Source organism: Monodon monoceros, unplaced genomic scaffold (assembly GCF_005190385.1).
Source record: "Monodon monoceros isolate NGI ecotype Baffin Bay Population unplaced genomic scaffold, NGI_Narwhal_1 Super_Scaffold_20, whole genome shotgun sequence".
In the NCBI taxonomy this organism is placed as follows: domain Eukaryota; kingdom Metazoa; phylum Chordata; class Mammalia; order Artiodactyla; family Monodontidae; genus Monodon; species Monodon monoceros.
The window spans coordinates 132473949-132499585 of record NW_021703777.1 but is presented as its reverse complement, the minus strand read 5'-3'; the positions used below and the strand labels follow the sequence as shown (position 1 = coordinate 132499585).

General features: G+C 41.4%; 2 protein-coding genes across 3 annotated transcripts; both read left to right on the top strand.

The window, feature by feature from the left end:
- The first annotated feature begins 500 nt into the window (after positions 1-500).
- Positions 501-3973, top strand: NDUFC1 (NADH:ubiquinone oxidoreductase subunit C1). The gene is made up of 4 exons (XM_029236034.1): positions 501-622; positions 1151-1254; positions 2747-2826; positions 3803-3973. The coding sequence occupies exons 1-3, from the start codon at positions 556-558 to the stop codon at positions 2804-2806; spliced, it is 231 nt and encodes a 76-aa protein (XP_029091867.1). The 5' UTR covers positions 501-555; the 3' UTR covers positions 2807-2826; positions 3803-3973.
- Positions 3974-7129: 3156 nt separating this feature from the next.
- MGARP (mitochondria localized glutamic acid rich protein) lies at positions 7130-22392 on the top strand. Of its 2 annotated transcripts, none has more exons than XM_029235536.1 (4): positions 7130-8050; positions 15268-15371; positions 20235-20328; positions 21665-22392. In XM_029235536.1, exons 2-4 carry the CDS (start codon positions 15282-15284, stop codon positions 22105-22107), a joined length of 627 nt encoding a protein of 208 aa, XP_029091369.1. In that variant the 5' UTR covers positions 7130-8050; positions 15268-15281; the 3' UTR covers positions 22108-22392. The 2 variants fall into 2 exon arrangements, with proteins under 2 accessions (XP_029091369.1, XP_029091368.1); XM_029235535.1 differs by lacking the exon at positions 7130-8050 and adding an exon at positions 9983-10073.
- The last annotated feature ends 3245 nt before the right edge of the window (positions 22393-25637 follow it).

Sequence of the window (25637 nt, the reverse complement as noted above, 5' to 3'; positions counted from 1 at the left end):
AGGTCGTTTCAAATATGGGGTATATATAATATGTCACCTTGGAGGAAGAGCTTGTCTTTTGAGCTTCATCTATAAATTGAGAATGATAATCACGGCGTGTCCTGCGGCCGTTGTGAAAGTGAAATGATAGTGCATGTAAATCAAATGATGCATTAAGGCACAGTGCCTGAAACACCGAATTCGATCAAAATGCTACTATTCAACCCCCTTCACTTGCAGTTTCCCGGCTTACGCAGGAAGATTTTGGTAACTCTCTTTGTAAGTGTCCCTGGGGTGGGGGTCTGAAATAAACTCTTCGAGGACAGAGACGCGGCTAAACTACCTTTTATTTTCCCCCTTGTAATCACCTCCTTCGTAATCCCACTGTGCAGATTGAGGGCTGAGACCAGAAGAGCTAGAGTACCAGGCGGTAACTCCAATTCTTGGGGTTAGCGCCCGCACGCGGCGCGGCCGCAGAGCCCGCGGTTCCGCGCCTCCGCCCGCCAGGGGGCGCTTGGCCGGACGCCGACCCCCGAGAGCGGCGGGGCTGGAGGAGGCGGAGCCCAACCCGGCAAGATGGCGCTGTCCGCCTTTTTGCGCCCTTTCTCCAAGCTGCTGGCACCGGCCAGGCTCCCGAGCGGCTGTAAGTGTCCCTCCTCGAGCAGGCCGCCCCAACCTTCCAGGTTGCGGCTCCCAGGGCGAACCCAGCCCCGCAGGGGCAGGAGGCGGCTGCGCCCCGGGCTTGTCCGGCAGTGACCTTCGCCGGCCCGCCTCCCGGAGCCCACGCCTGCCTCCACCCTCGGCTCCCTGTCAGCCGCCGCCCACCCTCCTCCCGGTGCCGTCCGACCCCTCGGGGTCTCGGCGAATGGAGAGTCCCTCCTCCTGCAGACGCGGGAGAAGGAGACCCTCCCGGGGGCGCTTCTATCCGCCCACCCCCGAGACGTCGGAGGGTCGCCAAAGCCCGTGTACGAGGCTTTGAAGGCGCTACCCGGTCTGGCCCTGCTGGTGGCCCAGGGCGAGTTACTAGGCCTCTCTGAACCTCTCTTTCTGTGGCTGCTTAAATGAGGAAGTAGAAGGGGGAATTAAAAGGGACAATACGCATGTAAATGTCAGGTTTATCCCTACAGGGTGATAAGTTATAGATTTAGAGACCCTTTCTGTCCCATTTCAGCTTCAGCGCGGTCAAAGTTCTACATTCGGGAACCGCCACAAGGCAGACCTGACTGGCTGAAGGTTGGACTGACCTTGGGCACCTCCGTTTTCTTGTGGATCTATGTAAGTATATACTCCCTTAAATCGTGCTACTCCAGCACGCTGGAGAGGACAAGTACCGGTGTGAGGTTGAGTGTTGCGCAGCAAATCTCCCATACCATAGGTTATTTATGTAACTGCTAATAATCTATTTCTCCAAGGACTAAAAAATATTAAGGTTTCAGAGGCATCGAGAAAGTATAATGAGGCTGAAATTTCTGTCATTGTTCCTTCGCCTGGTTTTGTCGTGAATGGCAGTTTTACTACATATTATCCTTTAGTTTATTTCTTAATAAAGATGGAGGCAGGTTGGGGTTTTATGAAGGCACTTTTTTCAGATGCCATAGGGACAGATCGTAAAGGAACAAGCTATACAAATTAAATCCCATTGGACTTACAAGATATAAGATTTTAACAACGTTTGTGTAAATACATTGTTGGAAATTGTACCTAGTGTGTAGCAGCCTTTTTCTTTCTTTCTTTCTTTTTTGTCTTTGTTTACAGTATGCCAAATGCTTTACCTGTAAAAACTTGTTTCATTTTTTCAACAACACTATGTGGTAGTACTATTATTATTGACCTTTTACGGATGTAGGAAACACTTGGAGAAATTAATTTGCCAAACCAAGTTCTCCCTGACTTCAGAGCTATACTGTAGACCACTGTGAAATACTGTCTCTCCATAGATAAAATTTTTAAAAGTATCTGTGCTACATTAGTATTTAAATTTTTTGTTTTGGAATTTCCTCCACTGCCGCCTACTTCCAGCTCTTAGATCTCTTATTTGGGATTTTTTTCATTAAAGTAGTTCAGCTCTTTGACATGGAAAGGAGGAAGAGAAGTTGAAAGTTACTTACAACTTAGTAACTAATCCTTTCAAAATAATGTTTGTTATAATGTAACTTTATACGTTCTTAAATTTTTCCTAAAAAGAAACTTGTTGCTGAGAGCTCTGATTGATATTGGATCTTTGCAACACATGTCACCCTATATCAGCCATGGTTCTAGTTGCATATTCTGTCAGACAGTGGTTCTGAGAAAGTGGCTGTCCTCCGTGACATCTAATTAATACATATATAGTTGGGGGATGTGGGTTGGTCGTTCACTCACAGTTTCATACTTCTGAGGTTAGAAGTATAGTACACATCCACCAACCCCATCTAATAACCAGGTTCTGCTCTGTCCTGTTGCTTTAGCCCCTCTGTGGTAAGGCTCTCCATTCCATTAATTACCCACTGAGTGAAGTAATTTATTTGCAGAAGTTGGATTTAAACTTTTAAGGGTTGCCTTCTCAAATTTATAGTATGTCAGATTGTGGTGAACAAGTACATATCATTCATAGCTTTTGGACTTTTGTATCCCTTAGCCTTTTATTTCTGACTAGAATAGTTGTAATTCTTTTAATCTATCCTTATTTCTCTTGCAAAATATAAATATCATTAGTTGATCTTCTCCTTCTCCTCTTTAAGTTGACAGGAAGATTGCATTTCTAATTTTAACTCTTACCTGCTTCTAGCTCATAAAACAACATAATGAAGATGTTTTAGAGTATGAAAGAAGAAATGGGTTGGAATAAACTTTTGAAATACCGATACAGTAAGTATGTGATTTTCTAGGATTGAATAGACTATGCAAGTTTGACCTCTTTTTAAATAATGTGTTTTGACTTTTTTCATTAGGTTTATACTTTTTAGCACCTATATTCCTGTCTGTGACAAATTTATGAATTTTTAATACCTTGGCTCAAGGATCTCTTAGTATAATCATTTTTAATCATTACACTTTGACTGTGTTCAAAGGAAGTTGTGCTTAAGAATGAAACCAAAATCATATTTCCTTAAATCTAATAGTGCTGTACACAGTGCCTTCATAGCACTTAGGACAAGTTATCATTGTTTGTGTATGTATTTCTTAATACCTGTTTGTCATATACCACACTTGAGTGTAAAATTCCATGAGCACAGGGCATTCAATTGTTAAACTTCTTACTGCATGACGATTTTATTATGATTGTCATTACAACTAACACCCAATTGGACAATTCCTGATAAAACCTAGCTGTGAATAAGATAGAATACACTGCATGGTCTGTTATTTAAAAGAGTGAGTTTATTTTATATGTATATATGTGCCATATTTCTGAAAATATTTTTAAAGAAATCCTATATTAATCCTTTTGTAAAATGAAAAATCGTCCTTATAAATCTCAGCTTTCTTGGATTAGGTTGATTAAAGTAGATAACTTATATGTGCTGAAGAATCAAATAGAAATCACAAGTGTACATTTTGTTCTATTATTATCACCTTGCCCATTTCACTACTTCAGTCAATCAAGAGATAAAAATGAAATAGGTTTTTAAATCAAAACCAGATGCTTTTGCTACTCCTGTAGTTAAGATTTAAAAAAAAATTTTTTTTTGCTAAAATTTAGATAAAATGAGGAGTTGATATTCTTTGTGGATTTGTTTTTTTAGACTTCCCCTGACACTTTAAGGTGCATTGTTCAGAATGGTCTAATTTTAATATTACTTCTGCTGGTTAATGCTACAGTTTTCTTTTTTTTCCATTATAGGTATATAGTGTTTATAGCAGTTCCTCTGGATTCACCAATCTGTTGAGCTGTAAACTGAGAGAAAGAGTTACATGTGAACATATGTCAAGTCAGCATTTGTGTTTCACATAATTAAATTAAAAAATACTTCTGTATTCTTCAGATTATGTACATTGTGACAATGTATAAAATGTCAATTCTAACGTAAATTACTAGAAGTATTTTAATGTGGAAAGTGCCATCTGATAATTGGGTCATTGGTAAGAAAACTTTTTAAGGATATAGATTTTAAAAAAAATCACTGCTGAGGATTTAGTCCTTCTATCAACTTCTGATTTCTAATCAGAACACTTATTTAGTGATCAGGATGATAGAACTACTCCTACTCTATTATTTAAAATACAAAAGAACCCAAATACTATTTTCTTCTTACCAGAGTTTCTTCTGACTCCATTTCCTTGAGTTTGAATGAGTTTCATTTGGGTGACTGTTTTTCACACTGGTATGGCCACAGTTGGCTCTTTTTGCTCATATGACTTTCATCCAATGAATAACAGACTATTCAAAAAAAGGAGTTGGTGAGAGCTAATAGAGACAAATGAAAAAACACTTCATTTATCCCTCATTAAAACCCTTTCGTGTGAATCAGTTAACACCTATTTATATGCCACTTCCTTAACATATAATTTAAACAATGTATTAATACTATACATTTGAAAGTGTATTATTTGTATCTCCATTCTGATGTTAAATAGAAAGTTTCATTGCCTTATAAATGGCTTTGTTTGTGTTTTGGGCTCTGGCCAACACTTACTATGGGAGATTCATGGCCCAATACCTTTGGAAGTCACTCCTGAACATAAAGTCAGAGTTACATTATCTCAGAGTAAGTATTTAATCCAAATTCAGTGAAAGACCAGATAAAACAGTAACTATTAACTTTTGTCAATTCGGAGTCCTAGGTGGTAGAACTGGAAAGGACCTTAGGGGGTCATATAGACCAATTCCATAATTTTACAAATGCAAAAACCAGAGGTAAAGAGTCATCTGCCCAATATCACTGGAAAGTAGAGTGATGGACCCTTAAAGATGACCATGTCCTACTCCCCAGAATTTGTATCTATGTTAGGTTAGGTTAGGCAAAGGGGAATTAAGGTTGCAAATGGAATTAAGTGTCCTGATCAGCTGACATTGAGATGGAGAGATTATCCTGGATTATCTGGTCGGGCCTCATGTAATCACAAGGGTCCTTAGAAGTGGAAGAGGGAGGCACCAGGATGTGTCAGAGTGGTGTGACATGAGGAAGGTTCAGCCGGCCATTGCTAGCTTTGAAGATGAAAGAGGGCCAAGAGCCAAGGGACAGAGAAGTCAAAGAGATTCTACCCTGGAGCCTCCGGAAAGGAACAGCCTTGCTGACACCTTAACTTCAGCCCAGTGAGACCCATGTCGGATTTCTCATCTACAAAAATGTAAGATAATAAATTTGTGTTGTTTTAAACCACTAAGTTTGTTATAGCAGCAGTAGGAAACTAATACTGTCACGTGGTAATGGACCAAGAAGTCAGGTATCAACTCCCAGTTCAAGGAACTTTACCCTAAAAGAGACACTTAAAATTCACATCCCTAAAGGGAACAGAAAACTCTAAGACACTTGAAATTCTGGAAACTGATAACCTTAGTTGGAAATAAAATACAGCTTTAACAAGCAAGATTTACTGTATGTCGGGCCTTGAAAATAAAGCTGCCCTGTGTGGACTTTCATCTTGATCGTGCCTCTGTAACTCCAGGGGGAGCCATTCGCGAAGACTAGGGCTGTCCAACAGAACTTTCTGCGGTGATGGACAGGTTCTGCCTGTGCTAGCCAGCATAGTGGCCACTACTCCCATGTGGCTACTGAGCATTTGGAATGCGATTAATGTGACTGCATTTTTTTTAGTTTTATTTCCTTTTCATTAAATAGCCACGTGGGGCTGGTGGCTGCTGTATTGGACAGTACAGATGCAGATTACTCTGAGTAACACCTCCTAGAGTTGTGCCACACAGGGGCACTGGTGAGAGGTGCTTTCTAAACTAAATATTGAAACCTAACTCAAATTATATTAAACTAAAAGAAGGTTATGAGGATACAGAGTGACTCACAGACTGCCGTAACAGGCATGCACCTGAGCCCAGGAATAATTGGGGCCTGGCATTCAAATGTTACCCAGACTTTTGCTCTTGGCTCTGCTTTCTGCCTATGTGCTTTATTTCCTTTGCACACAGACCATCTCTTCCCCAGCCCACATTGTAAAGAGAGGGCTACAGTCAGTAGTCTCTTAAACTGAGATGCTTTAGCTGGACTGAACAAGAATCGTTCTGATACACAACTCCTAAGAAGAACTTGGTCAAATGATGGTTCCTTTAGCAATAATGTAAAAGAATTTCCATAAAAAAGAAGATAACAGACAAATTCATATGTCAAATGTTGTCAAGTTTTTTATTAGATCAAAATCGGACCTTTTTTTTCAGATTCAGTGTCTGTGAGATAGTCATTAAGTTAGTTTCTTAAGTTGCCGTAGAAAAAAAAAAACAAGCTATAGGAGCTCAGTTTTAAGTATAAGAAGTTGTTATGGGTTAAATTTTGGTCCCCAAAAAGATATGTTGAAGTCCTAGCCCCCATTATCTCAGAATGTAACCTTATTTGGAAATAGGGTATTTGCAGATATAATTAGTTAAAATGAGTATACTGGAGTAGAGTGGGCCCTTAGTCCAATGTGACTGGTATGTTTCTAAGGAGAAAAGACACAGACACACAGGGAGAAGACAGGAATGATGGAGGCAGGGACTGGAGTGATGCATGTGGAAAGCAAGGATTACCGGTAAACGTCAGAAGCTGGAAGGGTTCTCGCCTGCATGTTTCACACCTTGACTTCAGACTTCTAACCTCCAGAACTGTGAGAGAATAAAGTTTGTTGTTTTAAGCCATCCAAGTCTGTAGTAATTTGTTATGGTAGCCTTAGGAAAATAATATGGAAGGGGTAGGGAATGTCATGTTTATTTTACTACAGAAGAGAAAGTGAATAGATGGGAAGAGTACTGAGGAACCTCCAAGAATAGTTTAAGAATTTACCATCTTGATTGCCCTTTCTCCTTCATTTTATCGAAATATTTTAGGCCATCAAAAGCGTGCATACCAAATGTAAAACAGATAGCTAGTGGGAAGCAGCCACGTAGCACAGGGAGATCAGCTCAGTGCTTTGTGACCACCTAGAGCGGTGGGATAGGGAGGGTGGGAGGGAGACGCAAGAGGGAGGGGATATGGGGATATATGTATACGTATAGCTGATTCACTTGGTTATACAGCAGAAACTAACACACCACTGTAAAGCAATTATACTCCAGTAAAGATGTTAAAAAGCGTGCTTATCAGCACTTCTTCAAATTGCTTTCCAATTTGTCTTCCTAGATACTCTTCTAAATTGTTTCACTTTATATCCGTATTGATCTGTTGAAAGTACAGGTTATAGATTAGGGATTTAATATTAAAAAAAAAAAGCTGTTTCTAGCTTTCTGTGGAGCCTAGGAAATCACTCAGTCTTTGAAAATTGCCTTTAATTATATGGAACTTAAGCCTTGAGTAAGTATGACTAATAGTGCCAGTGGTTAGGGAGCTTTGTGAGCTCCCTCTCTTACAATATGTTTTCAGAACTAATACTGTCTTTGTCAACAGTCAAAGTTAGGTGGAGATCATCTTAGATAAACCAAGTTAACTCTAACCCTAAGTTCTTGTTTTCCCAACAAGACCAAGAAAAATGTCAAGGATGTGCTCAAGGGCAGCATTATAAACAGTGTGACTAACAGCTGGGAAACTACTGTCTCAGCCTTAAGAGTCTTGTATAGCGAAGACCTACTGTTAAAATTCTCTCAGGGTTCTGGAGAAACAGCTTGCTACAGAGTGAATTTGACACCCCACAGGCATGTCCTTTCTTGGGAAGTGTTTCATCAAAATGTGGGAAGAGTTTGACATCAAAATGGAAAGCCACATATCCTACAGGAGCAGTAGAGTAGGTGGCAAATTCCCTTTGATCCAAGAGGCATGAGCTTTTAGCTAAGATGAAAAGGGATCTGGAGAAGTGGCACTATTTATCTCACAGTTCTTGCCTTTGCCAGCTGGGATGGCCACATCCAACCTAGAGGACATGATAAACTCCCCGCTGGACCTTACCATATGATGAGATGGTGGACTATAATGGATCCTATCGTGTGCGCGCTGAGAGGCATCAGAACATTGTAAGTGGGCCTGGAGCTTCGGCTTAGGCTGGAAGTCAGAGTCTAGCCCTGCCTTCTCCAACTAGCTGAGCGTGTTTTATACCTAATGTGCTTTACAGCTGACAGCAACACAATGAATAAAGGAGTTATCCACATTTTACTCATGTGGATACTCATTAAAATGCATTTACTGCCTTTTACTATTTCCTCTCCCTGGCAACGAAGTCAAAATTCAGCCCTAAGTAGACCAAAGAAGGAATGAGCTGTAGTGGTAAACAGATTTGTTTTCTCTTTTAATTTTAAGTTGAGCTGCACTAAATTGGAAATGGTTAGGAGCTCTCCCCGCAGATTTGATTTGATTTGTCAGTCTGTACTAGCTGCCAGCAGTTCATTCTAGGACGTGTACTTGATGCTGGGCAAAGGTAGCAAGTGTACGAACCTGCATTTTGTTACTTTCAGGACTACCTAACTTCTTGGTGGAGGGTCTGGGTCTAGCCCCTTCTTTGGGGCTTGGAAGTCTAAATCTGACCTCTCATTAACACAGATTACTATTTGCTCTTAAGGTTTAATCACTAGGAATAGCTAGTGACTGAGCATCAAAACACTAGTTCTGGGGCTTCCCTGGTGGCGCAGTGGTTGAGAGTCCGCCTGCCGATGCAGGGGACACGGGTTCGTGTCCCGGTCCAGGAGGATCCCACATGCCGCGGAGCGGCTGGGCCCGTGAGCCATGGCCGCTGAGCCTGCGCGTCCGGAGCCTGTGCTCAGCAACGGGAGAGGCCACAACAGCGAGAGGCCCGCATACCGAAAAAAAAAAACAAAACTAGTTCTGATCATTGGCTTGTACTCCTTAAATGAGACTATATTAAATATCATTAGAATTGGGTTCAGAACGAGAACCTCTGAGGAGTGTTTAGTTATTCACCTAGCAAATGAGCAAGTAGTTTGCCTGTAACATGCCAAGAGAACTTGGAACTAGAAGGACTATGTTCATGTCCTTTAAAAAAAAAAAAAAATCATAACCATCGGTCCTTGAAAATTCCTCCCCACCACCTGGTCGTTTGCTAAACCAAGTAATTGCCACCTTCCTCAGAGGGATGAAATAAAAAAGGAGAAAATTATGTGAAAGTGCTTTATAAACTGTCAAGTGCCAAACATACTTAAGGGGTTACAATAGTAGGAAATGGTGCCTTCCAAAGATTAATCACTTAGAAAATGTTGTAAGCACAAATTATTGGTTTCCATATTCAAACCATGACAGATTCTTGTCGCCACAATGAGGCAAGTGATTGAAATCTGGAGGGAGAAACTAATAATTCAGTGTTTTTAGTTGATTTGGAAATACTAGCTTCACATCCCATAGAGGAATATGCAGCATTTTTGGAGTTTATATTTAAAAGTCATTGTAATCGTGAATTGCCTAGAAATTCAGCCATTAAGCGGGAATTTTCTTAGGATTCTGAACATCACCCAGAGCACTAATGGGAGGCTGAGGCTACCCCCCTCCTCCATCTCCAGGGAACTTCCAGCTACCCTTTCCACTCCTAGGAAAGCTAGCGGAGTGCGTGAGAGAAAGTGGGTTCAGCTTGCACACGGCATGATAAATCTTGTCTGTGTCTTATTCCGGACGCGAGTCCCGAGACATCTCAGCCTGCTCTGAGGAGTCCCACTGACTGGAACAGTACAGGGCAGGCAGATGACGGCGACTTCTCGGTTCTCCATCCCTTTTCCGAGATGCCACCATCGGCTTCTCGGGCCCAGGCGAAGGCGACAGAGCCTGCAGATTGGGTTGAGGGAGGACGGTGCGCACGACCAACCCGGGCGCACATCCCCCACGGTGCCGCGGGGGCGGGGCGGGGCGGGCAGGGGTCAGCGCCCCTCCCCGGGGCGGGGCTCGCCAGGGCTCCCCGCGCCCCGCAGCACCGCGGGGCTACAGCGGCAGCGGCGTGCAGGGAGCCGGGCGCGATGTACCTCCGCAGGGCGGTCTCCAAGACCCTGGCGCTGCCTCTGCGGGCGTCCCCAGGCCCCGCGCCGCTCCGGAAGGACGGTGAGTCGCAGGCGCTGGCCCGGGGGGCCTCTTCCCGGCGTCCAAGCCTGAGGAGGACAGGTGCCTCGCGCACAGATCGCGCGGGCGCGCCGGTTCCCGCCAGCCCTTCGTGGGCCAAAGCCAACCCCGGCAGCAGAAGCCTGAGATTGGGGATAGGGATGGGGATGGTGGGGGTGCGGGGAAGAGGGGGGAGGGTGGCCGGGAAATCACCTCGAAGTTCTTGGAGACTTTGGAAGTAGGGTGCCTTTCCAGCGCGGCTTCTGGATCCGGACTGGATTTCCTGGGTTCGAGTCTTGATCTTGGGCAAGTGATTTCACATCAGTTTCCTCATCTGCAAAATGGGGACACTAATGAGTTTTAATGAGTTAATATGTAGGTAACAGCGCTTAGAAAAGTGGCTGGCGAGAGTCGGCAAAGCTTACCCCTTGTCTTAATACAGGGCCCAAAGCGCTCTCCAACTTCACGAGGAAGCAGAGGAATGGGTGGGAAGATGGACCCTGGTCTGCGGGCTCGGCAGGGTGCGCGGAAGGCAGTGCCGGCCGCGGAAAAGTTGGGTAAATGCTCCTGAGTAAATAGACTCAAGACCTGTCCAGGACTCGGCAGCCGCGAGCCTGAGCCGTGGCATCCCCGGTGAGGAAGGGGCTTCGAAACGCTTTCCTTAGGGGCTGCAGAGAGATCTGGAGCCCTCCAGCTGTTGGGCTGCGTCCCACCCTGTATCCATCACCTGTAGATTTTCTAAAGCACGGGAAAGGGAGCGAATTTCCTGAAGGGGAAGTGGCAGTGCGAGCTGGAAGCTTATTAAATAAAAATTGATACGCACGAAAGCGCCTAGCCTAGGGCCTGGGCCATCGTAGGTGCTGAAGTGTGAGCAGGAGAGCATTTTCCCTGCCAGCCGCCGGCGGCCCTGCGCCCAGGTTTGCGCTCGCGGACAGTTCTGCCCCAGCCGGCTCTTTACTAGTCGTCGCGCATCTTCCTTCTCTTTTCCGTCCCAGACTGGGGCGCTGGCTCTTAGACAACCTCGTGGAAAGTTCTTAGTTCTCCCTTCACTTTGCCCCACTTGCTAAGGCTTGCTTTGGAGTCGGGGAGAAAGAGAACGACTCCTGCGGAAAATTCCATGGCCAATTTGTTTCAACTTTGATTAGGCCTGCGGTGGTGATGGTGATGGTGGGAGGGAAGGAGGGTATGTGTAACTAGCTTTAGTTTTCTCTTAAAATGCTACTGAGAAGAAGTTGCCTCCAGTAACAGAAATAAGGAGTCTTCGTTTTCCTTGATCTCTATGCCGAGTAAGACAGAGAAGACTTTTCGCTGGTGAAATAGGGGGAAGCCATTCCTTTGAAAGTTCAGAAGATAACGGGGCTGTTGTGATTGGGGGTGGGGAGATGGAAAAGGCCCTGACCGTGGCCTTTCGAGCTCTCTGAACGCAACCCTCACCGTCCTCACGGACACGCATACACATCCTTTTTTGGTAGCTACACATATTTCAAATAATTTCCTCCCCAACTTGGGGCAAAAGAAAAGAAGTTTGAAAATTCTGAACAGGTAGTTAGCAATACTGGTTGTAGCAGTGCTGGTCTTTTCCTCATTTTCATCTAATTACTTTTCTGTAGTGTTGATTCATTTATGTATTTTCAGAACTGTAGTTGACTGGAAATTTGGCTTCGGTCATGGACATTAACCTTGTATTGGTACTTCCAATTTGGATGAAAAATGAAATTGTTTCAGTTTATTGAAGGATAAAATTTTAACCGTGCCTCATCAAATTTTGTTCTCTGGTTTTTGCTTTTAAAAATGTAAAATTTTAATGAATAAATAAATTAGGTTTACAGTAGATCACCGAAAAAACTCAGAAAGACAAACTAGAAGTCGCCTGTAATTCTACCACTTAGTGAATACCACTATTTATCTATATTTTAGTGTACGTGGTGTTCCAGACCTTTTTTCCCCCTTCCTGCATTTTTTTTTCTTATGTACATTGCTTCCACAATGTACGTAATCTGGGATAGTCCTGTAAAGATCATTTTGCTATAACTTTTCACTTAATATATTGTAAATATTTTCTCGTGTAGACAGTCTTCTGCAAAAATTAAAATATCTGTTTCACATTTATGAATATGCTAAAATTTGTCTAATCTTTACCAAATATTTATTTCCCATTTCATTGCTCTTTTAAATAACTCTGCCATAATTGTATTTGTCTTTACTTAAACCTCTGTAATTTTCTCTATTTCTTCCTATTTAAAAAAACTTTTTTTTGTGGTACGCGGGCCTCTCACTGCTGTGGCCTCTCCCGTTGCGGAGCACAGGCTCCAGACGCGCAGGCTCAGCAGCCATGGCTCACGGGCCCAGCCCCTCCGCGGCATGTGGGATCTTCCCTGACCGGGACACGAACCCGTGTCCCCTGCATCGGCAGGCGGACCCTCAACCACTGCGCCACCAGGGAAGCCCTAAAAAAACTTTTTGATATTTATTACTGGTTGCCAACTATGAAAGCTATATATTCCCTATTTAATAACAGCTGTATTTTTAAACCAACAAAAGCTCCACTAGAAGTCAAAGACATAACCTCTTACCATAGCCTCTCAGGGCACATTTGTAGGGAAAAATTGTTCTTTTCTAAGAGATGATCATTTATGTCCAAACTAAGAACATATATACAAAATCTTCCCAATTTTGCTACTATGGAGATTTGTAGTTTGTGCAAATGTCTTGAGATTTGCTTTCTGCAAATCATAACTTCTTCCAGGTCCCTACACCCTTATTCTCTGTGTCAGGCCACATCAAAATACGTTGAGTTTTCCTAGTCACACTGAGTCTCATGCTTTTGCACACGCTCTGCCTTCTGCCTCCAATGCAACTTTCCCTCCCCTTGTTTATCTGACAAACTCCTACTTTCCTTCAAAGCTCAGGTCACGTCTTTTCAATCGTGGCAGTTACCTTGAGCCAGCTAGCTGAGTTCTTTCACTGCGTTTTCATGCTATTGTTGCTTCTGCTTTCATCTATTACAGCATTTGTCATACTGCATTGCAATTATTTGTCTAAAATTATTCGCCTGTATATCTTTTCCATCTTTTTTGAGGCTAGGGACCTTGTGTGTTGTGTTTACAGTTATACTCTTTTTTTTTTTTAAGATTAGTTTTATTTATTTTTATTTTTTGGCTGCACCTCCGGCATGTGGGATCCTAGTTCCCCAGCCAGGGACCAAACCTGCACCCCCTGCATTGGAAGCGCAGAGTCTTAACCACTGGACCGCGAGGGAAGTCCCTACAGTTATAATCTTTTTTTAAATATAAATTTATTTATTTATTTATTATTTATGTTTGGTTGCGTTGGGTCTTCGTTGCTGCACGCGGGCTTTCTCTAGTTGCGGCGAGCAGGGGCTACTCTACGTTGTGGTGCACGGGCTTCTCGTTGCAGTGGCTTCTCTTGTTGCGGACACAGGCTCTAGGTGCGTGGGCTTCAGTAGTTGTGGCATGCAGGTTCAGTAGTGTGGCTCACGGGCTCTAGAGCACAGGCTCAGTAGTTGTGGCGCACGGGCTTAGTTGCTCCTAGGCATGTGGGATCTTCCCAGAGCAGAGATCAAGCCTGTGTCCCCTGCATTGGCAGGTGGACTCTTAACCACTGCGCCACCAGGGAAGTCCCTCTTTATCTTTAAAATAGAGAATTTGAGCTATATGAACTTTAAGCTTCTTCTAGCTTTGAGTCTATTATAAAAATTTCAATTCCATAGCATATGGTATATACAGATTCTAGCACTATAGAGTTAATATATTTAAATAGAATAATACAGTACCTTAATCTATTTCTATTAGTTTGTACAAAATTGCCCTTCTATTTTAGATATGACCTTATGGCAACATTTGTCTTAAAAGAGCTTATATACGGTGGGAATGTAAATTGATACAGCCACTATGGAGAACAGTATGGAGGTTCCTTAAAACACTAAAAATAGAACTACCATACGACCCAGCAATCCCACTACTGGGCATAGACCCTGAGAAAACCATAATTCAAAAAGAGTCATGTACCACAATGTTCACCGCAGCTCTATTTACAATAGCCAGGACATGGAAGCAACCTAAGTGTCCATCGACAGATGAATGGATAAAGAAGATGTGGCACATATATACAATGGAATATTACTCAGCCATAAAAAGAAACGAAATTGAGTTATTTGTAGTGAGGTGGATGGACCTGGAGACTGTCATACAGAGTGAAGTAAGTCAGAAAGAGAAAAACAAATACCGTATGCTAACACATATATATGGAATCTAAAAAAAAAAAATGGTTCTGAAGAACCTAGGGGCAGGACAGGAATAAAGATGCAGATGTAGAGAATGGACTTGAGGACACGGGGAGGGGGAAGGGTAAGCTGGGATGAAATGAGAGAGTGACATGGACATATATACACTACCAAATGTAAAATAGATAGTGGGAAGCAGCCGCATAGCACAGGGAGATCAGCTCGGTGCTTTATGATCACCTAGAGGGCTGGGAAAGGGAGGGTGGGAGGGAGACACAAGAGGGAGGAGATATGGGGATATATGTATATGTATAGCTGAATCACTTTGTTATAAAGCAGAAACTAACACACCATTGTAAAGCAAGTATACTCCAATAAAGATGTTAAAAAATAAATAAAAATTTTTTTAAAAAGCTTCTATCTGCCCATCTTTAAAGGTTTTATATTAGAAGAATTAGAGTTTCTTTCTATGTCTACATTTGTAATATAGATTTATAGAAATGTGTTGGATTTCAACATAAATGTTTTATTTAACATATAAACTTTAAGCACAAATGTATTTAATTAATTTTTTGTAAAAATATCTTTTCCATTGAATCCTGTGGTGTAGAATATACAATAAATGGATTTCTTTTGCTCACATGCATCTCGTTTGACTGTTAAAATTGTTTAATGCTTTGTCATTTCTCCTTACACACGTCTGCATTCCTTCGAAGTAAAGCATGATGCGAAGCATCAGGATGACAGGTTTCATAAGTAATTATCAAATTAGATTAAGAAAATGTCAAGTGGAATTATTACCCTACCTTGTAATACTGTATTCCTTTAAGCTAAAATCAGTTGATGTTAATAGATTCTAGGTTCACTGAGGGGTAAAAAATTTTTTTTGGATGTAATCATTTAAAATAGTTTTGCCCGTGGTGGAGCTAACTGTGTTTAAACTTGTTTTCCTAGCATCTCTTCGCTGGATGTCATCTAACAAATTCCCTGGATCATCTGGATCAAATATGATCTATTATCTGGTTGTAGGTGTCACAGTCACTGCTGGTGGATATTATGTAAGTGTTTTAATAACCTTGGTGCTCAGGAATTCATATATTTTACAACCTGTGGTAAAACTCAAAGCAATGTCAAGATCAAGACATGGGATTAATTAAATATACAAGATTATGAAAAAAAACTTTTAAGTATAAAATACTTAATACCACTAACTATGGATGACTTTCATTAAAAACAATGTTATTGTAAATACTAACAGTACTAATGGCTGACATTCGAGTGTTTACCACGTGACAGACTCATGGCTCATTTAATTATTACAACAATTCTTTAAGGTAGGTACTATTATTAACATTTGACAAGAACTGTTTTGAGAGAGAAACGTTTTAAAAATTAATAGACTTTATGGGACTTCCCTGGTGGTCCAGTGGTTAAGACGCCACGCTTCTACTGCAGGGGGTGCGAGTTCCATCCCTGGTCAGGGAACAGAGATTCCCCATGCTGCACAACACGGCCAAAAATAAATTAATAGACTTTATTTTTTGGAGCAGTTTTAGGTTTACAGAAAAATAAGCAGAAAGTACAGAGAATTCCCATATACTTCCTCTTACTCCTCTGCCCCCCTTTCCCAAATCAACAACCTCGCTTTAGTGAGATACATTTGTTACAACTGATGGGTCAACACTGATACATTATTATTGACTAAAGGCTGTAGTTTACATGAGGGTTCACTCTGTGTTGTACATTATATGGGTTTTAACAAATATATACTGACGTGTATCCACCATTACAGTAGCACACAGAGTAGTTTCGTTGCCCTAAAAATCCCCTGTGCTCCAACCATTCATTCTTCCCTCTCTCCCCTTAGTCTTTTAACTGTCTCCATAGTTTTTTATTAGCTTTACATCTTTACTTTTATTTATTATTTTTATTTTTATTTTTTACCGGTACACGGGCCTCTCACTGTTGTGGCCTCTCCCGTTGCGGAGCACAGGCTCTGGACGCGCAGGCTCAGCGGCCATGGCTCACGGGCCCAGCCGCTCCGCGGCACGTGGGATCTTCCCAGACCAGGGCACGAACCCGTGTCCCCTGCATCGGCAGGCGGACTCCCAACCACTGCGCCACCAGGGAAGCCCTTTACTTTTATTTTTTAAAAGTAGTATTTATCTATATATATTTTTAAAATTCAAAATAGACATATATAAAATCAAAAGAATGTTTTCCTCCCTGGTCTTCCTTATCCACTCCCCACAAGTAATCACCGTAAAACAAAGCTTTTAATAGTATGATTTTGGAGCTAAAAAGAAAAAAAGAAACATTTGTGAGTTAATAAGATAATTCTAGGAATTCCCTGGAGGTCCAGGGGTTGGGACTCAGCGCTTTCCCTGCTGTGAGCCCAGTGCAATCCCTGGTTGGGGAACTAAGATCCCGTAAGCTGCACTGTGTGGCCAAAAATAAATAAATAAATAATCCTATTGATTTGAATCATTCCTCCTTTTGCCATAAACTTTCTAAACTGAAATCTAATCTTTATTATGAATAAAATGAGAATAAGTATATATTCTTCAGGAACCATAAGACTACACAATCACTACATTTTGGTTTGACCTTACAGAAATATGCATAAAGAGATTTTTAGTCCTAACTAGGAGCAGTTTAAAGGACTATGTAGGTAATGAAAGCAAAATACATATCCTACTCTTCAGAAACGTGAAAGCCTCAAGAAGCCAGGAAAGTTCAAACATGTCACTTATATTATTGTCTTCCACTAATCTACCCGCTTTCACTCATACCCAGATTCCTTTGCTTTTACCATCTTTCTACTGCTTAATATTGATTTCACTGCCTAGGGCTGCTATAGTTGGATATAGGCCACTGGAAAACAGATTAAACTAGGCCATGGGATTATGTGGGAAGCTGGAAGACTAAATTTCATCTGGACATCGCTACACCCCTAATCATGTTTACCAGTGCCAGACATGAACCTCTGCAGTCCGCTAAATCCTCCTTTGCAAAAGCAATCTTAACTGGCTGGTTAGAAACTGGCTACGCCTGAGAGCTCTTTCTGGCCTTGTTCTCTCACAGTGGGAGTGGAAATTGGACAGGGTGATGATCTCTAAGTCCCTTTCCACCTCTAAGATTATGTAGTTTTTTTGTTGTTGTTGTTTTGCGGTACACGGGCCTCTCACTGTTGTGGCCTCTCCCGTTGCGGAGCACAGGCTCCAGACGCGCAGGCTCAGTGGCCATGGCTCACGGGCCCAGCCACTCCGCGGCACGTGGAATCTTCCCAGACCAGGGCACGAACCCGTGTCCCCTGCATCGGCAGGCGAACTCTCAACCACTGCGCCACCAGGGAAGCCCAGATTATGTAGTTTTTATCTGGAATGTTGGAAGCCTTCATTCCCAAGAATCTTAGGCTACTTTCAGGAGGAAATACAGAACCTGAGGCACTCAAAAACCCATATTCTAGCCCTCCCCTTCCCTTCCTTGTCCTGCACTAAAATAAATTCTATATTAGGTTTATCTGAATTGAATCCACAGATGCTCCCTAGGCAAGAGCACTTTTTCATTTCCAAGTAAAATCTACTACCAGAGCCTCTGAAAATCTGAGAAAGGCCCAGGTCACTTCCATGTTTTGAGGGTCTGGGTATCTTGGGAGAGCAAAATGCCAGACTGGTTTCTAAAAGCTGTGGTAGATTTTAGATGCTTACATTTAATAAATACAAAATATCATTTGGAAATAACTTCAAAGTCTAATTTTGAGACTCTCTCTTCTAATAGACCTTTCTTCTACTGTGTGCTTGATAACGTTCGATTTGAAAAAGCTATAGATCCTCTGGGTTACACATGAGTGTGAATTATTCTTATATCTCTTTGATTCTGCTTTAGCAGCTAAATTGTGTTTTAGCCCCTTGAACAATAAGATTAATGTCCTAGGGATGTTGCTGCTGGGATGGCCATTTCAGGGACATGAACTTGGGCACAGGTTCAGCTTTACTGTACTGAGAACTGAGGGTGCTGACTCCGTGTACAAGTCAGGAGCTCCCACCCCACTAGGAAAATAGTCCCTGCTTTTATACAAAAATGTTGACTGTCATTCCTGCTGATCCTGTTTGCTCTGTGTGTTTCAAAGCCAGATGATTCAAGTCAGAATTCACCAAACCCTGAGGGTTTGTTCAAGGGCCACTTTTGCAACATTTCCACCCCCGAGCTTATGGAGTTTTCCATTTTCACAGTCTAATTTTAACATACTATAAAATGGTTTGTAATTTGCATAGGATAACTTTTAATGAGGTTAATGGTTTATAATGATTAAAAATTTAGAAAATACTACATATAAATATGCAAATTTTTAAAATGTCATCCTACCTGCCACTAAGAGAGAAATATCTACCAGCATTTTTTTAAGCTGAGATAATATGAACAATATTATCTAGTGAGATTTTCTTTTTTGTTTTCGCGGTACGCGGGCCTCTCACTGTTGTGGCCTCTCCCGTTGCGGAGCACAGGCTCCAGACACGCAGGCTCAGCGGCCATGGCTCACGGGCCCAGCCGCTCCGCGGCATGTGGGATCTTCCCGGACCGGGGCACGAACCCGCGTCCCCTGCATCGGCAGCCGGACTCTCAACCACTGCGCCACCAGGGAAGCCCGAGGTTTTCATTTTTAAAATATCATTGTCTAATATGAATACGCCAGAGATTACTACTTGATTTTGAAATGAAAGGAGGCCTGCACGTTGTATCTAAGATTAAGATAGCTTTATTACCAATTTTGTTTCTCAAGTAACCTGTGGGTCAGTCATATTACTGCTTTTAATGACTAAACCTAGCTGACTTAAGGAATCTTCATTGGGGTCTACAAATGGGTCATTTTGGAAGACTTTTGGAAAACTTTTCATTGCGGGAGAATTGAGTTTCACCTGCAGTTATAAGAACTAATACAGAGAGAGCTCATTTCCCCCAGTGACAACATCTTTGCTAACTATAAAACAATATCACAGCCAGGAAACTGACACGGATACGATCCATAGACCTTATTCAGATTCCACCAGCTTTACATGCACTTGTGTGTGTGTGTGTGTGTGTGTGTGTGTGTACGCTCAAGTGCATGTATTTAGTCCTAAGCAATTTTATCACATGTGTAGATTCGTGTATTCACCACCACAGTCAAGAGACAAGACTGTCCCATCACCACAAGGGTCCCATGTATTGTTCTTTTGTAATTGTACTCACTTCCCGCCTGCTCTCCCGCTCCCTTCCTCCTGACAACTACTCATCTGTATTTCTCTATTTCTTGTCATTTCAAGAACATTACCAAAAATATTGATAATAATAATAGTAATGTTACATAAATGGAATCCTAAGGTGTGCAACCTTTTGAGATTGGCTTTTTTCACTCAGCATAATTTACCTGGAGATTCATCCAAATTGTTTCCTGTATCTATAGTTCATCCCTTTTATGGCTGAGTAGTGTCCTATGTCCTGGATGTACCACAGTCTGTGTAACGATTCACCGGTTGTAGGACGTCTGGACTGGTTCCAGTTTTTGGATTACAAATAAAGCTACCATGAACATTTGTGTACAGGTTTTCGTGTGCATATAAATTTTCATTACTCTGAGATAAATGCCACAGGATATTCGCAAATGCCTGTCAGAATATTTTGATTCTAGCATAATTTTTTTTTCTTCTTGGTCTTTATCTATCCACCTTGTGTGTTTTCAGTTATCTTTGACCTCTGTTAGAACATTTGTTTCTTTCCTTTTTTAAAGCATTCTACTTATTGACAAAGATTTCCAGAGGGGAAATAAAAGAGTAGATGGTGTGTATTGGTTTCTCCTGTTTGAACTGTAGATAGCTTTAAACTTGGCATGATGAATCTTAGAGCTCAAGAAATAAACTTAAGCACACATTTACTTTCAGACTTACAAGAGAATCACATCAGAGAAAGCCAAACACAGCGATCATATAACGAATTTGAAAGAAAAAACCAAAGCAGAGTTACATCCACTTCCAGGTAAAGTGAATTTACTCTTTTCTTTTTCCTTGAGGCACTGATTTTCATTATCTTAGTCTAGCAATGGACAGTATTTGTTTTTGGCTTCTTTACTAACTTAATCCAAAATGACTCTGGGTAGAAGTTCATTCAGGAAGGGAAAGTCCAACCAAAGCCTAAAGAATATTGTTAGAGGTTTTGGATGAGGGCATTTGGTAAATGAAAACATTGTACATTTAATCTGCTGACCAGCAGCTTTGACTTCTTTGTGTGGTAATATTACTTTTCCCCTACTCAGGTTTCCATTCATGCAGGCATAATTTTAGTATCTGTCTCTCTCAGCAGCTTGACCTTTCATTTCTCTCGTTAATTTTTTTTAAGTCATGAAATTTTGTTTCAGTTTTGGCTAAGACCACCTGTGTGCAGTGACATTAGTAGATTCAGTCATGTCTACTGAGTCCCTCAGTTGATCTGACTGATCAAATGGCAACTTGTAAGAACAGAAATTTGACATTTTCACCCTAATGTGTATTTCTTGCCTAAACTGCTTGCTTTAAACCATACTTTTTTCCATCTCAACTATAAGGCCATTATTATCAAACACCATGATCACTATTTAGGGACAAAGAAAACAGCTGGTCATGGACCAGTTTTAACCTTTTAGTCATGAGAACAATAAGAAACAGAATATCATTAGTAAACGTTATCGAATATAATCATGAGATGGCTGATTGTAATAATGATAAAATACAGCATTTCCATAACACTTCCTTGGTTTTAAACCCCTCTTCATACATATTATTGTAGTCAGTCCTCCCAATAGTTCCGTGAGGTAGGTATTATTAATATCCCCATTTTACAGATGACAAAACTGAGGTTGAGGGAGGACTAGTGGCTTTTCCGAGTCATCAGCTAGTAAGTTAGCTACTTTTCCATGCTATTTCACATGACACATTGCCTGTTTATTTTCATGGTTTGTATTTAAAATAAATAATCACATGAAATTATTATTTTCTTAAGTTCAACAGAGTCAAAAGGGTTTTCAGAAGAGCAGACCCTTCATTTTACCTCCCCAGAGGCAACCAATAACACCAGTTTCTTTGTGTCCTCCAGGAGAGGGTCTCTACAAATATAACCCTAGGTCTATATTACCCTCCTTTTGTCCTAACACAAATAGTACCATACTGTATACATTGCTCGTTTCCTTGCTTTTTTTTCACTGAACAGACTACCTTGAAGACCATGTCATATCAGTACTTATTGATCTGTCTCATTTTTTTTAAATGACTGCACAGTGTCTCACCGTTTTCCCATGCTCTTTGAATTAATACTTTGCTTAATGGACTAAATTTTAAAGGTGAAACAGAGAACCTTGTGGGTGCCGAGGAAGCCAGTTCAGAAGTCCCCCAAGTACCTTTAGGGGAAGCTCCGGTGGTGGATGCCATAGAGCTTCCCAGCGCTACAGCTGCAGTCATCAGAGAGGCTTCCCCCTGTCCAGACAGTGTGGAGGCCGCTGCCAAGGAGACCACTGCCGCTGGTGCTGAAACTGGGTCAGAGGTGACAGATGCGGGGACGGGAGAAACCGCAGAGGTCAGCACTGAAACCACGTCAGAGGTTACCAGCGCAGTTCGGGATGAAGCTGTTGCCATCAATAGTGATAAAGGTACAACCGAGAACGAAAGCTGTGGTGAATATGCTGAACTAGAAGAGAATTCTCCAGTTGAGTCAGAATCCTCTGCTGGGGCTGATTTACAGGAAGAAGCCAGTGTTTGTTCTGAGGCCGCCTCAGCCCAAGGCTAATCTCATGCTGATTGACACGTGGGCAAAAAATGCCACAGAGGGTCTGATAGGTGTTTTTGTAGTTTCAGTAACCTTAGATTTTAAAAAGGCTTCTTTTCTAGAAAATGTTAGTGTGCCTTGAGGATTTGGGGTATCTACTGATAGATTTCAGGATCGAGAGATTTGAGATTTTGCATGCTGAATAGTTTTCTACTCTCTGGGATCAGAATATGACATGTAAAGAGCTTAAAGAGTTTCACCTGTGGATTTAAATTTTATATCATAGGAATTGAGCTATCTATACAACCTGCATTCACTTTAATTTTGCTATAATTTTACCTTTCTTTAATGTATGTAAATCTAGATTCTTGAGTTTTGATTTGAACTCATTTAAATAAATTTGGAAAATCTTTAGTGCTTCTATTATTATTCACTAATATTTATATGTATAAATAGTATATACTAATATACACACATAACATCACATGAACATTGCAATGTTATCAAAGAAAACATCATCTAGGGAGAACTCTGCATAGGGCAATATATGTATCCATTCTCCCATCTATATTACACGGCAGGCTGTGCCAGTATTTTCCATTTCAGTTTAATTCTCTTCAAGCAGCATTTATCCTGGCACTTTTTGCCAGTCGTCATTCATTCATTCATTCATTCATTCCCAGAGTCAACAAATGTTAACTGAGCACCTGTAATTTACCAGGCACTGTTTTAAGTGTTGAGATTAAAAAAAAAAAAAGATAAAAATTCCTACCCTTCCCAGCTCATGTTCTAGGGTATATATAAATACTCTAAACAAATATAAATAATAAACAAGATAAATAAGACAACTATATAGTATGTTAGATACTGATAAGTATTTGAAAAGAAAAATAATGAAAGTAAAGGGATTATAAGTGTTGGTTAGGGCAGACAGAGAAGACCTTACTAAGAGGCTGTCTTGTGAGTATAAATGTGAAGGATGTATAAGGGACCTAGTCATGAGGACATGGCAGGGCGGGGCTGCTGGGAGAGCAGCGGAAAATCATCCCAGATGAGGGGACTGAGAAGGGTAAAGGATCTGAAACATGAATATGCTAGAGAATTTGAGGAATTGCAAGGTGGCCAGTGTGTGGCTAAAGTGGAATGAAAAAGAGGGAGAGCGGTGGAGACAATTTCAGAGAGAAAGAATGGTTATGCAAGGGTGGGCTAGATCACGCAGGGTCTAGTAAGATTTCGGCTACTCAGGTAAGTTGGGAAGTGGTAGTGGATGCTACTGATGCTCTGACTAGATCCCTTTAATTGGGCCAGTACATTTAATCCTAGCTGCTCTGAGTGTCACACACACCCCCCGCCCCCAACCTCACCCTAGGCAGCTCACAGTTGATGATGACTACTCTGGTGGTACAAAAGGTGGAGCCTTCGCTGAGGGACAACGCAGAGCTTCCCAGTCGAAGCTGGTTTCCAGCTGAGATTACATCCCTGCTTAGCTTTCTCCCCTTGTTCTATCCCGCTTGCCTCCTTCCTATTCCCCTGGGAGCACTCCTTTAATAAATCACCTGCCTCCAAATTCCTGTTTCAAGCTCTGTTTCTAGGAACTCCACCTAAGATCATTGTACTGGATGTGGTCCCAGGAAGCAGACCCCAAGAATAGGGTTCTGGAATTGTATCACTCTCCAGCTGGATGGCGATGAGGACCCCATCCCTGGTGGTAGGTGGAGGACTGCTATTCCCTGGCCTTCTGTAGCAGTGCGGTTGCTAAGATTTTCACCCATGGTAAACTAGGGTAGGATATAGGTGCAAGATGATAAACTGGCTGGTTTAATCCCTCTGGAATTTGAGAGCTAGCAAGAAATAATAACTGCAAGGACTTAATCATTGCAATTAAGGGATGCTGTTTCACTAAACATTCTGTAAGATAGGGCAGAAACACTACCCGGTACCACTCTACGACCTCAACACACACACACAAATGCATTCTCCTCCACTGTTTTAGTTAGGATGCTTTCTGCTGCAAAGAACAGAAACCAACTCCAAAGAGATTAAACAACAGAGATAGTTATTATCTAACCAGCTCTCCAGAGGTCAGGCAGCTGCCGGGTTGGTTTATTCTGTGGCTCAGTTGTTAAGGACCAGGTTATTTCTATTATTCTGTTCTACTGGGTTGGCCCAAAAGTTCGTTTGGTTGTAAGTAAAAGACACATTTGTCATTGTCACCGAGAACTTTATTGGACCACATGGTCATTAACCGAACGAACTTTTGGGCCAACCCACTACTATCAGGAATGTTTTGGCTTTATCCTTGGTAGACTTTCCTCATGATCACGGGATGAATCACCGTAATTCTAGCTATTTTATTCAGCCACATGATTAATGTCCACTCAAAGTCATTCAAAAACACAAACTTCCTCATCTTAAAAAAAAAAAAAATATATATATATATATACGTATTTCCTTTTAATGTTATATTGTGGAAAATGTCAAACAAAAGTAGAGAGAACAGTGTCAGGAATCTTCGTGTGCCCTCACCCAGATTTACCAATTATCAACTCTTGGCAAGTCTTGTGTTTGTAGTCCCACCCACTTAACCTTCTACTACTACTAATGCCTGTACGTAAAATAATAATAATAATAATAGCGATAATAATTCTTTAGTATTGCTAATTATCGAGTCAGGAATCAAATTTCCATAACTGCCTCATAAGGGGTTTTCTCCTCCCTTCAGTTTGTTTTTGGCTCAGAATCGAAGTCCACAAATTGCAATTGGTCAATATGTCCTTAAGTCTATTTTTCTATAGGTTCCCCTTCATCTCCCTTTTGTTTCTCCTTGCAATCTGTTCTCTTAAATAAACTGGGTCATTTGATCTGTAGCTTTGTTTCAGTCTGGGTTTTGCTTATTGCCACCACATGTATTTTTTGGGTTTGTTTTAACATGTTCCTCTCCCTTGTACTGCCTATAAGTTGGCAATTAGCTCTAGAGGTTCGATCAGATTGAGGCCTATTGTTTGGACAGAAATACTTCATAGGTGGTCTTCACACTTCCATCGGTACCCACAATGACTCATTGTTTTTCTCTTTGTGATGTTGGAAGTCATCGATCCATTATTTCTCTAGGAGTTATAAAATGGTGCTATTGTAATTTTATCATGATTTATTAGCGGGACTACTTCTATAACGGGGAACTTCTTTCACCAACTGTTTGATTACATTGAGGTAAAGCTCATATAGGAAAGATAGAGTAAATACTTGGATCTCTCTTTTTATTTCCAGGTTTCAAAACGATGTGATGGCTCCCTAGCATATGCTCCATAAGTGACCAATACATTATTTTTTAGTATCATTATGAACTCAGCGATTTAAACATAAATTATATGCTTTAATCAATTGCAGTTATTACCCTTACTAATGCTCAATTTTCCCATCATTGACAAATGGGAGAGTCTTCAAGTGTGCTTTCTGAGTCTTTCTGCCTCAAACCTAGTAGTCTTGGATAGCTTCCTTGCTTTCTGGTGTGATAAGATGTAAATATCCTACCCCAAACCTGGAATCAGCTA